The 14,344-nt window shown below is 51.7% G+C and overlaps 1 protein-coding gene and 1 long non-coding RNA gene across 6 annotated transcripts in view; both read right to left on the bottom strand.

Annotated features, from left to right (window-relative positions):
• Window positions 1-9,790, bottom strand: part of FOXO3 (forkhead box O3) — a 120,900-nt gene extending 111,110 nt beyond the window's left edge. The window contains exons 1-2 of one of the 5 annotated variants that reach the window (XR_011522584.1): window positions 7,033-7,173; window positions 6,164-6,904 (exon numbers count right to left, since the gene is read on the bottom strand). Coding sequence is in view for 4 of the 5 variants with exons in the window: in XM_070559196.1 (XP_070415297.1) it covers window positions 6,164-6,781 (618 nt within the window). In the remaining variant the exon portion in view is untranslated. Of the gene's footprint in view, window positions 1-5,842; window positions 5,948-6,163; window positions 6,905-7,032; window positions 7,174-7,969; window positions 8,437-9,684 lie in introns of those variants that run through there. The other 4 variants (XM_070559196.1, XM_070559195.1, XM_070559194.1 and 1 more) reach the window with 4 other exon arrangements.
• On the bottom strand, window positions 1,743-2,413 carry LOC139073636 (uncharacterized). Its single transcript, XR_011522585.1, has 2 exons — window positions 2,286-2,413; window positions 1,743-1,964 (listed from the first exon to the last, which is right to left on the bottom strand). It is a non-coding gene; the product is annotated as an uncharacterized lncRNA (long non-coding RNA).
• Window positions 9,791-14,344: the final 4,554 nt, after the last annotated feature.

Below are 14,344 nucleotides of genomic sequence, written 5' to 3'. Positions count from 1 at the left end.
ACGCATGACGTCACCATGCTCCTGAGTCACATCATGATCTTTCAGTATCAGAGTCCCAGAACAAAGCTATCTTCATGGGCTGAGGACGTAATGATCCAAAAAGCAGCTCCAAGTATCAGAAACTCTTTATTTGTTCGGTAGACACATTCCCCGGTGCTTCTGAGGCTGTACTTGGAAATACAGAGTCACAGAAAAATGACAAAAGAAACAGGCAGGAGCGAGAGGGTGGGCAGGGTAGGGTGGGGTTGAGACAGAAGGCTTTTTCAGCAAGGTGAAGTGAGCTGAGCGCTGACGGAGAATGCAAAGAGAAACACAGCTACTCTAGTGTGAGCCAGCCTCGAGGAGGGGGAGGGAGCAGAGGAGAGCAAATGAAGAAAGAGTTTGCAGAAATGGAGGCACAGACAGGAACAGCTGTGAAACCACAATGGTTAGCAGCAGACTACAGAACAGCGGTGCCCTGGGCTCATGCGGACACACTCTTAACTCCATCTCTGCTGGCTGCGTGTCCCTGAGCTAGTCACTCATGCTCCTGGCCTGTGCCCTCACCTGTAAAAGGAAGTCGTTGCATGATCTTTAAGATCTCTTTTAGTTCCTAATTTGAGGCAAAAAGCAACGCGGATGAGTTAGTTGTCCCAAAGCTCATCGACGCCGGAGGGAGGCCCCACAAGACAGAAGCAGGGACTTCAGACCAGTCCAGGGCCACAGGTGGGCCCTAATCCAGTCAGACTTGGGACAGCCTCAGCTTTCGCCCAAACAGACCCAAACTACAGGAGCCATGTTACAGTGGCCTTGCAGCTCCAAAGCAAGCTGAAAATGACGGGCAGGGAATTAAAGGCCAGCTTCAAGCCAGAGCTCAAACTGGCAGTTTGAGATTTGCCAGGAACTTCTCTGCAGAGAGCTGAAGGCCTGAGGAAAGCAGAAGTACAAACATGAAAAAAAGGCAAAGAAAATGGACACCAGGGACAAGTTCGCAGAACACAGATTTGCATGTTTATTTTCCGTCTTCCTCCAATAGAACGTGAACTCCCGTGAACTGGAACCTTATCTGCCTTGTGCTGCGAAGACATCCCCAGGGCCCGGCAGAACACCCTGCACACAGTATGCCTTTGACAAATACTTCTTGAATGAATGAAACAGTATGTGATGGAAATGGGTAAAAGGGTTTTCTCTTTCTAATCTTTTACTTACTGTACACCAGCTGTAACATCCACTGATACTAACCCACCCATATATATATCACCCCCAGCTCCTTCTACAGCAGCAAAGAGCCAAAGCGGCTCTTGGGGACTCCTCAATTTGTGATACAGGAAAAGGTGAGGAGAAAAACAAGGAGTCAAGAATAGGATCAAGTCTGTTCCTTGTAGGAAAAATGAGCAGGTACGAAAGCAAAATAAATTCCATATTCTCTCCAGCCCCGGGAATCTGGAATCTGATCAGAAATGGGGAAGTGGGGTACCTCGTCAGAATGCACAGACCTAAATAGTCTTATCTTTGCATTTCTATCAAGATCTTTGGATGGACGGTGTCTGCAAAACTTTTTCCAGGCCAAGTCAATGATTTCTTAGTGGGACAAGGCCTCTTCAATAATTTTCCACATAAAAATTTCTTGCAGGTTTTAAGGAAGAATCACACAAGTAGAGTATTAAAAAGTTTAACTACAAGATGTTCTTCCATGGTGTCATTCTCTTAAAATAGAACCCTCCTAAAACCTCCTAAAAATAAGTCTGCATAGTTTCATTTCATTTTCGAAGAAGGAGATAAACATATCAAAACAAACACTTAGCTTCTTTTTTAAAGAGTCTCTTTGCTCCATGGGGCTCAGAGATCAAAGTCTAAAAGGGCCAATTTCTTCACTTCATAGGTCGATGACACAGCTTTGAAAAAGAGGAAAAACAGTCCCCCTAGTGTACCGCTGCTGTAGGAAGAGGAAGTTCCTTAGCTGAGAATCACTGACGAAGACAGTACTGCCAAAGGAAATTACAAAACAGCATTTCGGCAACACGGGCCAGGCAGAAGACAGATTCCTCCTCACCCAGCACCAAAAGCAGCCCCTTCGCTGAGTTACTCCAAAAGGTGACTGAGGTCAAAATTACAAGCCAACGTGGAATTATTATGACTTGGCCATTTTGAAATTTTAAAAAATATTTTTAAACATCAAAGTGGCAGTTAAAATAACATTTCCTAATACAGCCTGTTGAAAAGGCACTGGATACATTCATCTAAAGAGGCAGAACAGTGAGGACACAAACAAGCGTTATGCGGCAGGTCAGCCCTCAGCTTTTTACCTCAGGAAGAAGCCATAAGAGGACACCTTCTCACATGAAGGAAGACTCAGGCTCTTGAAGAACTCTCCTCTGCAGCAGCAGCAGCAGAAGCTGTCACACGGCATCTACATCTGCAAAATTGTGGGAACCACCACAGAAACTCATGGCTGCCTAACATGATCGGGCCCCGACCCCGGGAAAGGCAGGTGTGTGTAGGAGAGTCAGAGATAAACAGGGCTGACCAGGTAAGCCCTGTTGTCCTAAAGGTCCTCCGAGAGAACCCACCAGTTCAGTTATGGGTGCAGTGCAAGTAAGCTTAACGTGAACTAAAGGAAATATAACCTTTTCCCCTCTTAACCACATCTGATTATTCATTTCTACTTGAATGCCTGAGGTAAAGGAACCTGTAAGATGGCCATCACCTTTCTCCTGGCACAGGCTGCCGCTGACAAACGTTACGTTAACCGAGAGCTTCCCTCTCCTGTTAAAATGCTATCTTTTTTGCCACCTTGATCACTTCATGGTTCCTAAGGACCAACACTGAAAGGCACCGGACAGCGACGCAAACATACACTCAGTGGGTCCGCATCAATATTCCTCTCTCTTTCCGATGCTAAAATAATAACCAAGATGTTTTTAGATTGAGAGGGAAATCTGCTTTTCAGGAAAGCAACTTCTACTTATGTAAGATTGCTTGTTACTTACCAAATGACCTTTTAAAAAAGATCAATTTCAAGAGGAAAACAGTGTGATGAAGACCAAAGATTTCTAGAACCGTGGCTACTAATTCTCTCTCTGCTAACTAGCTGTGTGATCTTAGAAGTCATTAACTTGAAGAATCAGGTCCTTACCTATAAAATAACGAGCATGACTGAGATCAGCAAACCTCACCCCAGCTGTACATTAGAATCACCTGAGAAACTTAAAAAAAAAAAAACAAGTAATGCTAAGCCACACACCAGCCCAATTAAATCAGACTTTCCGGATATTGGTATTTTTTAAGAACTCCCAGATGATTCCAATATGCAACCAGGGCTTTGAACCACTGGTCTCAATTCTGACCTCAAGGGTTTCTTTTCTAATTCTTTCATTCTATGATCTGAACATGATAATTCTGGTTACAGGATCTCGTAATGCAATGGCCCAAAAAGCTAAAAAGGAAAGGAAGGCCTAGAGCTTGCATACTATGTCTATGTGCATACATGACTACGAGACGTTAACCTGAATTCTAGACATTTTTAGAAATTAACAACCCTAATGCATAACTCAGAATGAAAGTAGTGTGGTTTAAATGCACATGCAGGCTTCCAGAATGACTAATCATGATAGGAATCAACTCCTGAAACTCGGACGCGTGGAAATGGGTCACAATTAGCTCCTGACCTCTCCCGTTTTCCTCTTCTTCCACCCCCACTGAACCACAAGCACAAAAAAGGTTGGCTATTAGTCATAATCGAAATATGAAACCAGCCTCAGTTTCAAAGGGCCTTCTCCATCATCAAAGATTTGGAAGTTCCTGCATGGCTGCATCTTTTGATGAAGGTCATCTTACAAAAACTTTATAACTAAATTACATCCTTATAGCCTTTAAGGATTAGTTGCCATGTGATACTCAGCAATAGAACTGGTGTAAAATTTTAAAGTAAAAGTAATCATAAAAGTGTGCCCTGTACTGAACATACTAAGATTGGAGAGTTTCAATTTATAATATTTCATAAGATTTTAGTTAGAGAGAGATGAGATAGCAGAGAAGGAAAAAAGAAACCATGAGACAAAAATTGGTTAGGACATAAAACCACAAAGTCTATGCCTAGGCCCAAAATCTCTATTGCAAGTTCTGCAAGCTATATGAAAACATAACGACCCCAGTCTCAGTTCATGGCTACTTTTGGTAATACCTCTTTCTCACATAAATCTTCAAAAAAATCAAGTGCTGTTAAACTGTTACTATCTTTAACTATAAACGCAATAGCGAGAAATAATATTTCTAGAATTAAGTTACTTTTGCTATCTCAAAAATCACAGGAAAGGTGACTCCTCTTCCCATGTTAACTTTTTAACTAAGTTAAAAGTTAGCTAACTTTTAACAGTTTCTCTGCACCAAATTCAAAACGTACAAAAATTTCAAGTGTGAGAAATTTGAAAAATATTCCAAATCCCCAAGTCCATCTTCTTAGATCCTGTAAACTCACCCTTTCCTGACACAGCACACTGCAATTAACCCTTGCTATCCATTTGCAAACTCGGTTTTAAAAGGCATCACAGTATCACGGCTTTGAAACGAAACCAATTGTCACCCGTTTCTGGAAACAGCCCTCAGATCACACAACTGGCATTCCTTTGCAGAGCAATAAAGTTAAATCAAATATAAGATTTATCATGTCAGCATTTGTTAAAGGAAATAAGACAGATTTGTGGAATAGTATCAAACTACATCTTGCTTTTAAAATACCTAAACAAGGCCTCTCCAATGCTAGCCATAAAAAATAAAAATAAAAAACAGGCACTGTGTTTGCAAGGTTTTTAAAAAGTAGTCAATACACTACATTCTTTAGCCTTTTTATATACAGGCTCCTTTCCAGTGCTTCAATTCTCCACTAAGATTAAATGGTTCTTATTTTATACACATACTGGAACCCAGGAAGATACAGGGCTCTCCAAAGACAAGGGACAGAAGTAAGAAGCAACCACCTCTTTAATTAAAAAAACAAACAAACAAACAAAAAAAAAAACCCTAACTTGCAAATAGAAGCAACTGACAAGCGATATGCATCTCCACCCGCGCAACACGCAGGACGCTTGGTACTGCCACATCCCTATCTTGGGGGAAGGGGCCAGGAGGATGAGGTGCCAGGAAGAGCGAAACAACCGGGTATCAGCAGCCCAGCAGGGGCACAGGAGTTAATCTCTTTGGCTGTCCAACTGCAGAAAGTCATTACATCATAGCCTTTCCACACCTCTCTCCCTACCACGTGTCTAGGACCCCAAGAGGCTGAAAAGGAGCAGGAGAGCGCCTCTCTTCAGGTTCACTAATAGGCAGAAGCCATTACGGCCCAGCCCTGCCACCAAACCTCCCTCCCACGAGCCAAGGTGAAGCTCCAGGCCCAACCTCCACACCTGGACCTCCCCCCGCCCCCCCCCCAACAACTCCGGAGTCCAGGCCTCAGCGGGAGCAGCAGGTGCGGCCAGTCCGCGTTGAGGTGACAGGGCTGGCCCGTTCCAGGCCCCAGGACAGCAGAGAAGCTACTGGGGGCAGATTTACTGGAGAGACATCTCTGAGGAACAGAGGTGTAGACACAAGCAAGGAAAGATAGCCGGCCAGGGAAAGGTTTGCAACCACTGCTTTCTCTAATGGGATCGATGTGCCTGTGGGAGTTAACACCCACAAGCCCGAAACTTGGACCCAAGGGTTCTCACCCAGCTACTGACAACGCACCAAGCTCCTGCGACCGACTGGAAACCACAAACCCAACCCCTCCCCCGGGCACCGAGTCCCAAACACTCCCCCACGTCCCCTCGCTCCACCCGCAGCGCCCCCACTACGGTGAATTCTACTCCAAAGTTGGCCGCGGACCTACCTTCTCCGCGCTGTCCCGGGAATCCAGCAAATGCACTCCTGACCGTCTGTCCTTCCCTCGCCGGCGTCCCATGCCCCCTCTCCTCACCTGGCCATGCCCGAGGCTTCCCCGGGAGCTTCCTATCCGCCCCACCCCTCCGCGGCCGTCCCCAGGGTGCCCTCCTCCGAGGGTCACACAGAACCCCCAAAGCCTCCCCGCCGTAGCTCTCCGCGCCAACCCCTCTCCCGGCGCCCGCAGGCGCGCTCCGAGGACTCAAAGGCGCGTCTCGCACTGCGCAGGAGGCCCGGCGGGTCCGGCCGCCCGCCCGAGGAGGGTACGCACCTTCCAGCCGGCAGAGCTGTTGCTGTCGCCCTTATCCTTGAAGTAGGGCACGCAACGCACCATCCACTCGTAGATCTGGGACAGAGTGAGCCGTTTGTCCGGGGAGCTCTCGATGGCGCGAGTGATCAGGTCGGCGTAGGACAGGTTCCCCCAGGCGTTCCGCCGCGACGAGCATTTCCTCGGCTGCCCGGAACCCCCCGCCGTCCCCGGCTGCGGCGGTGGCAGTGACTGCTGAGGCTGCAACGGCGTCTGCGTCCCCCCGCTCAGCGCGCCCGCCGCGGGGGCTGGCCCGGACCCGAGGTCCTGCCCTCCGGGAGCCAGCAGCCGAGCCGACTCCTCAAGGAGCAGCCCGGAGCCCAGCGTGCCGCTCCCGCCGCCGCTGATCGCCATGGCCGAGCCGGCCCTACCACCACCGTCCTCGTCGTCTTCATCGTCCTCCTCCTCGGGGATCATGGAGTCGGCGGCCGCCTCCCCCGAGGGCTTGGCCGGGCTCCCCTGGAGCTCTGGCCTCTGCAGGGGCCACGTACAGGAGCGCGGCCGGCTCTGGGGCTCGAACTCCGGGTCCAGCTCCACTTCGAGCGGAGAGAGCGGGGCCGGGGAGGCCGGCGCCTCTGCCATCTTCGCCGCCCGCCCGCCCGCGGCTCGGGCTCTCGCGCTCTCCTCTCGCGCCGGGGCGGGGTGCGGCGGGGGAGGGACGGGGGCGCCGCGAAGGCTCGGGCTCCTGGGCGCCGCCGCCGCCGCCTGGGGAAGCACAAGAGAAGAGAGAAGGAGAGTTGGTTATCCCGGGCCGGAGCCCAGTCCTCGGCGAGTCCTCGCCCGCCGCCGCCGCTGCCGCCTGCACCGCGCCCGCCTCCCAGGAGCAGGCGGACCTGGAGACGTGCGTCCCGCGAACCTGGCGCCGCAGACACCGCCCCCTGGCCAGGCCGCGGGGGAGACGCGAGCGAATCGACGGGCTCGCACGGGGCAGCCCCCTCCCCCGCCGCCGCCCGAGCTGCAGGTCTCCCCAGGGCTAGGTGGCTGGGCGGGGAGGCAGGGGGAGGGGCGGGGAGGGGGAGGGGCACGGGCCGCGCCTTTAAATTGGGCAGCGGCCGGAGCTGGCGCAGCCGAGCTGCGGTGGGAGCCCGAGCCCGGGCGGGCGTGCGTTTGTTTATGTTTCGCTCGGGCCCGCTCAAGTGCTTCCCGCGGCGCCACCGCCAAAGTCTGTGGCGTCTTCGGCTCTTCTCCCCATCCCCAGCCCTGCCACCTCCCCTCCCGGCGGAGGGCCCCCAGCCCGGGGACGACGCGGGCAGCTGCCTTCTCCCCTCTTGGCCCGCGGGCCGGGAGGGCGAACGTGGATCCGCGCGCAGATGGGCCCTTGTCACTTGCAGAAAAAAGAAAGACGGGAAGAAGGCGGGCGGGCAGCTCGGCGGGTGTTTGCAAAGGGTCGAGCCGAGCAGTAACGGCCACTTTGGGGTTCCGTGTGGTTTATTTTCTCGCGGACGTTGTGCCCTCCACCCGCTTCCCTGTAAAGAACGGGGGGAGGGGGGCAAGTCGAAACATAAATCTTCCAACAGGTCGGGGAGCGCCAAGTCTCCCGCGCCGCCAGAAAACCCGGACCAGCACGTTCATCACCTCCTTGCTCCCGCTGCTGCCATCTTGACAGTTTTTCCCCCTTCACTCAAGTCCTTTAAAAACACTAGCGGGAGAGAAAGGGGGGCGCGCACACCGAGTCACGGGGAGGGAAAAGGGAAGCGCCTGGCCCAGCTCGAAAGCAGATCCGGAGTCACCGGGAAGGCGGCCGCCCCGCTGCACAGCTCCGGCGCCTACCTCGGTTCCTTCCCTTCAGGGACGAGGGGGGAGGACGCACAATCCCGCGCGGGCCCGGGGCACGGCGAGGAGGGGGCGCGCAACCTCGGCGAAGGAGAGGTGCTCCGGCCGCCGCCGCAGCCCGCCGGAGGAACCGCCTGCCAGCCTGCGCGCCGCCGCTTTCCACATTCCTCCTCCTCCCTTCCACGAGCAGGGCGGCCGCGGCAGCAGCACAAAGTTATAGACACACGCAGGGTGCCTCAACCTAGGCTGACGGCGGGCGGGCGGGTCCCCGCCCAGGGGGAGGGCTGGGCGGCGAGCCCGGGTGTGCTCTGCGTGTGTGTGTGAGTGCATGTGTGTGTGCGATCGCGCGCGCGCCTGCGCGACCCGGCTCCGCGGGGCTGCGGGCGTGGGTGTCAGGGCGCGCGCCGCGGGCCGGGACTCGGCGGGCTCCCGCGGCCGTCCCCGCCGGGCTCCTCCTCCCTCCCGCGAGCCTCAACGACAACAAAGCGCGGCGCTGGCCCAGCAGAAGAGGGAGGGGGAGCGCAGAGCCCCAAACACTCCACGAGCGCAGTCGCGTGGCTTCGCTGACTCCGGGCAGGGCGCCTGGCACAGGGGGTCCCCGGCACGCGCGTCCGCTCGCCAGGCTCTGGGCCTGCCCTGGTGTCCGGTTCCCCATTAGAACCCGATACCAGGTAACACCCGAGATAAGATGCTGACCGCAGATGGTGTCACCTCAGCGTGGAAATACCGACAAGCGAAGATGTTGGTGCCTACAGGACTTGCATAAACTGATGCCCTCAGATTTGATCAGGCACCAGAAGGTCTGCACTGAGTCTCTTACCCAGGACGCTCGACCGCAAGCGTGTTCAATTTTCATGAAATTCATGCAAACGAAGGGAGAAGTGTAACCAACTTAGGAGAGAAAAGCAAATTATTCCCCATTCCTAAACGCCTGAACAGATTTTGAACAATTGTGTATGGGAAGTAATTTGGTTCTAACTTGTAAATGACAGCAAAGCGGCTAATTATGCATTTTTGACTTTTTAAAAAAGAGATACTCCTTTAGGTTTAGCAAAACCTCTTCACAAGTCCTTATCCGACGACCAGTGCCCAAATCGTCCATTTGTGCACGAAGAATGCGCAACATGCGACATGCACACCAAAAGTCTATCCACTTTGGTTCACGAATTATCTTTTTTTCTCTTAAATCCTTCTAAGTCATTGGAGATTAATCTTACAGTCTAGAGCGCTCTCCGCAACAACCCGATACGCAGAAAGGTCCAACCCAATGTACGCAGGAGTCCGCCCACCCAGCCGATTCCAGGCTCCGGGCTTTCCGCAGGGCCCGTCACTCAAGTGACGCGAGGCCCCGCCCCTGCACCAAGCTAGTTCGACGCGTACAAACAGATGATGTCATTGTATCCACACGCGCGTGACCCGGGAGCGCTGCGCCGCGTCGCCATTCGCTGCGCCGCTTACTCGTCAAGCCACGCCGCGAGCTGACTGGCCGCAGCCGTCAGTCTCCAGGCCGCAGACGCCCCTCTCCGCCCCCCGCCCCCGCCCCCCCTGCAAATAATAAACAATCGAGTAAAATTCTAAGGAAAGAAGGAGGGGAGGGAGGAGTGGAGAAAAAGAGAGGGCGAACCAGAAGCCAATCCTTGGCGAGCGGACGGAGGAAGAGTTAAAAGGAGGGGGACGTGAGAGGACCCGGGGAGAGGAAGGAGGGAGCAGACCTGGGGTGATGGGTCCCGCCGCGAGGAGGTGGCGTCGGGGGTGGAAAGTTGGAGAGCACTCTACAGGGCGCGCCTGGTGGGACCGGGGGCGCTAGGGCCCGGGAGCGGCCTGGCTCGGGGCTGGGGGCGGAGCGCGGGCCGCCGGGGGGCGGAGACTGAGCCGCGCGGGGGCGGCGCGGGGGAGCCGGCAGACACGTGCGGGAGGAGGGCGGGCGCGCGCCGCACACGCTCGCCCCGGGCGCGCGGCCCCGGCAGGCGCGCGCGCTTGTTTACCAGCGCACGTGGGTGTTATTTTTAAATGGAATGTAGTGCTGGCAGCAGCGCCGAGTGGCGGGCGCGTGGGGCCGCCCGCGCCGGCTGGGGGACGCGGCAGGGCCCGCTCCGCGGCCTCTCCGGGCGCTGCTCACGGGCCTGCGAGGCTGTCCCCACTGCGGGCTTCCAGCGCAGCGGGTGGTGCAAGCCGGGGAGCCTGATGGCGAGTTCCGCGCGCTGCCCAAGCCTCCACCGAGACGACGTGTTCCCGCCTCGGAATGCTGCCTTTTTCTTAACCCCAGGCTCGGTTCCCTCCTTCACATTCCGGGAACAAAGCCACCTGCTTCTCTTCGCCCTGGAGGCCGCGCCAGGCCCGGCTCCGCAGCCACCGGGTCCGGGGCACTTTCACACGCTCACGTACTCACTGGCACACAACACGCTAGCCGCGAGGTGGACTCTCCTCACCCTGCGTGGTTAGTGCCCTCGCTCCCTTGCTCCGAATGTCCTCAGTCCGTACGTGCCCGTCTCCTGGGCATACAGCTCTGCCCACGTACAGATGTGCTGCTGATACTTCGGGTGTCTTTGGCAGGAGGAGTCTGGGAAGGGGGCTCGGACTGTTTCCTGGGCTTGCTCCTCTGCGTGCGACTTCTCTCGTCTCGTTGTGGGTCTGCCCCACTGAGAGTCTCTGAGTTTGCATTTGCTTTATAGCCTGACGGTGCGGACGGTGCTCTCCGACCAAAACTCTCCAGCTTCAAGTGTCCGTGGGGAGGGGAGGCGGGGGCGTTGGAGCACATTACCCGGAGTCTGGTGTTCAGCTTTGCACGAAGAACCAGGAGGCCAGATCACCCAGGGCTTTGCACCGTGCGTGATACAGCATAAAATCCAAAGAGCTTTCTGTCGCTTTTTAAAAACACTTACGACACACTGTATAAGTCTACCCTTTTTCTTCTCTAAATCTAGGCAATCTTTTGTCATTAAAGTGCAGACTGGCAGAAGGAGAAAGAATGTGTTTACACTGGCTGGGCTGTCGGCCATTAGATTTTCACTATAAACATGTGGGGTGTCCATTTACAGAATGCATATCCCAAGGGCATACAAAAAAAATGTAAGAGTTAAAGATTCAGTAGATTAACTGAGCTCATTGAGACCTTGGTGAGGAATGGGGGGCAGGGACATGATATAGACATTTCCTCAAAGAACTTGCTGTCCTGGTTGGGGGGATAAGACATATTAAAAAGTTCAGTAGTTCAAGAGTTTTAAAAGCATACAATACAAATACAAGAGGTCAGACGTGGTGTTGGGTAAGTTTCAAATGAGTTAAGGATCAGAACTTCACATGCAGTGACTATAAACATTCAGCTTGGTAAATGTGCGTCTTACCCAAAGAATTTACCCTTGCAATTTGTCCCTGTGGGCAAACCTTTGAAAACTCAGAGATTGAATCTCAGTGATTGTTCTCTTTTAGCCTGAAATTGCTTTGACCTTTCCTTTCCCCTTTAGCCTCCTTGGTCCTTCTTCATTTCTTCTCCCCTCTTTTTTCCTGAACTTTTTAGTTTAGGGAAGCTGAGTAAGCTATGGCTGATGATTGAGAAGGAATGCCAGCATTACCTTGGAGGTAGAATTTTTGGTTACAATTCTCCCTACTTCTTATTATACCCTGATTATTTCTACCAATGATTTAAGGTAGTGATGTCCGCTCCGTATTGGAAATTCAGTCCCTGGAGGAGCAAAAGTTAAAATTTTTTTTTACCTGAATGAGCTGAGTAAATTCACCATTTCAAACATCTAATTGCCTGGCAGCAAAGTGTTCATTTCCCTCTTGGATTGGCTTCTCTGTCCATCTCAACAATGAAGACAGGAAGCACAAACACAGTATAAGCCTCCTAACAAATGTGTGATCCAGCTGGAAGGAAAGAAGGACCCCAATATTCAGGTCTATAGCTGCTCCCGTCTTTTGTCTGACACCCTCATTAGCCCCTTCCTCTGCCTCCCCACTTCTCAGCAAACTGCACATGTGGAAAACATATTTATTGAACCCTGCGTACCAGAGAGCTTGAGCTTGGGCTTGTCTTTTGGGGCATAATTCTGGACAGCTTCCATCACCACCTCCCCTGGAGTCTCTGGGGCTCCTGTCCCCTCTCCTCCTCTTTGCCTCCTCTGATTGTGACATACCCCAGCAGAGCCTCCCCCAGGTCATTACAGTAACTGTCTTCTAGCAGTTCATTTAGAGGGCAAGTATGTGTATTTACAGGGGGGCAAAAAGTGGGAGATCCAAAAAAGGGTGAAGTTTACCTGAGATGGAATTTCATACACAAAAGAAAGTGGGAAGGATTCTCTGTTTTGGTGTTATAAGGTTATGATGACAGCTAACCTCTATCGGTCCATTAATATGTTCCAGCCCTGAACTAGGCACTGTATTTGCAGTGTTTAATTTAAGCCTCACAAAGAACACGTGAGGTGGATACAGTGGTGCTAAATGGCATGGGGTTTAAGAATTCAAGCTCTGTGGTTAAGTCTGACCCCCTCACTTACCAGCTATGTGACCTTGGGCTGTTATTTACCCATTGAGCCTCAGTTCCTCATTTGTAACATAAGAATAATATCTTTTAGGATTGTGGGAAGGATTGGGTTAACTATGAATCTAAAGCATTTAAGATTAGAATACTAGGGGAAGCTTTTTAAAATAGTGATGGCCTGGCTCCATCTTGGACCAACTGAAATTAGAATCTTTAGGAGTAGGGTCTGGCACTGATATTTTTTTCAGTGTTTGCCAGATGAATCTAAGGCAGTGAAGGTTGAGAACACTGAGCTAGAGGTCTCTCTGCACACGGCAGTGTTTGCCCTCAGCTATGACTAATTGGCTTCTGCTTAAGAATGATAACAGAGCCATAAACTAACTACACAGGAGGGACCAGGTCCTATGCACGTAAGGTCTCACTTTATCTCTAGAGTAACCTGACCCAGCAGGGGCTCTCCCTCTGATTTCACAGAGTTTTGCCCTAGAGCACACAGCAAGTGGCAGGCCCAGGATTTGAACTGGGGTCTGTCTGAATCCACAGCGTGTGCTCCTCCCCCAAGCCTGCACTGCCTCTCCTACAGTATTTCTGTCAGGTGGGCCATTTGGCCTAGAGGAATGGGGCTGGAACGAGACAAGCAAACATTTCCCCAAGCACTAACCCAACCAGTCCAAAGCTGGTGGTTGTCTGGCTAAATCTGCCCCCATCAGGTTGTTCTTTGGCTCTCTCAAATATTCTTAAAATTCTTAAGTCAATTGCCAACATCTAGAAAGATTTCATCTAAAAGCCAGATTTCTAACTGTTCTTGAAAAATTAGAGGATGTGCTAACACTGGCACCGTACCCACATGGCAGCAATTAGCTGGTATGGGCTCTCCAGTTCAACTCCATCATCAGGCCCTCTTCCCTCATTTGTGTATCCTGCCTGGTCTCTGGGCATTTGAGTTCCACCCTAACTTGTATCTCCTATCTCTACAGCGGCATGCTGGTGCTGGCTCATTCCAATTCATGAGAAACAACTGTGCACATCTCTTCCAGACTCTTTGCTCGGTGAATCAAATTGGTAGCTTGAAATGGATCATTGTGGGAGTATTTACCCCAGAGAAATTGGCAAATGCTAGCGATCAAGTCTTTTTTTGTTTGTTTGTTTCTGAGAGCCAGTTTGCCAGCACACCGTTGCCCTCACTCCACCCAGCCACAGTCTGGTGTTCTGAGGACAGAGATTTGTTCTGAATAGAAAGTGAAGGGAACAGAAACACTTGAGAAAACTACCTCAACTCTGCTTAGTAATTGATTACACATTATCTAACCTTGTTTTTAAAATACTTCAATTTAATATGGTGGGTAGATACCCAGAACAAACTTCTTGATGAAAACTAAAGCTGGGTAAGATTTTTTACTATTTTTAAAATGAATCATTGAGCTGGCAGGAAAGCAAGAAAACCACAGAGATCAAAAACAAAGTTAAGGTGGGACCCCTGGGAAGTGAGCAAGCTCCCAGAAAATCTGTCAAACAGCAGTATCCTTGAGCTTCCACTTTGACAGATGTGCAGGGGCTGAGAGACGGAAGATAAAGCCTCAGGCCTGTCCAAGATCGTGAGCAGGATAAGAACCACTCGCAGTCTAAAGTGGTGCAGCCGCTATGGAAAAGAGTATGGAGGTTCCTCAAAACATTAAAAATAGAACTACCATATGATCCAGCAATCCAACTTCTGGGTATTTATCCAAAGGAAACGAAATCACTGTCTCAAAGTGCTATCTGCAGCCCCATGTTAATTGCAGCATAATTCACAATAGCCAAAACATGGAAACAACCTAGGTGTTCACTGACAGATGAATGGATAAAGAAAATGTGGTGTATATATACAATGAAATATTGCTCAGCCATAAAGA

Source organism: Equus przewalskii, chromosome 9, assembly GCF_037783145.1.
Source record: "Equus przewalskii isolate Varuska chromosome 9, EquPr2, whole genome shotgun sequence".
NCBI lineage: Eukaryota > Metazoa > Chordata > Mammalia > Perissodactyla > Equidae > Equus > Equus przewalskii.
The sequence above is the reverse complement of the archived record's forward strand: the minus strand, read 5'-3'. Positions and strand labels throughout refer to the sequence as shown.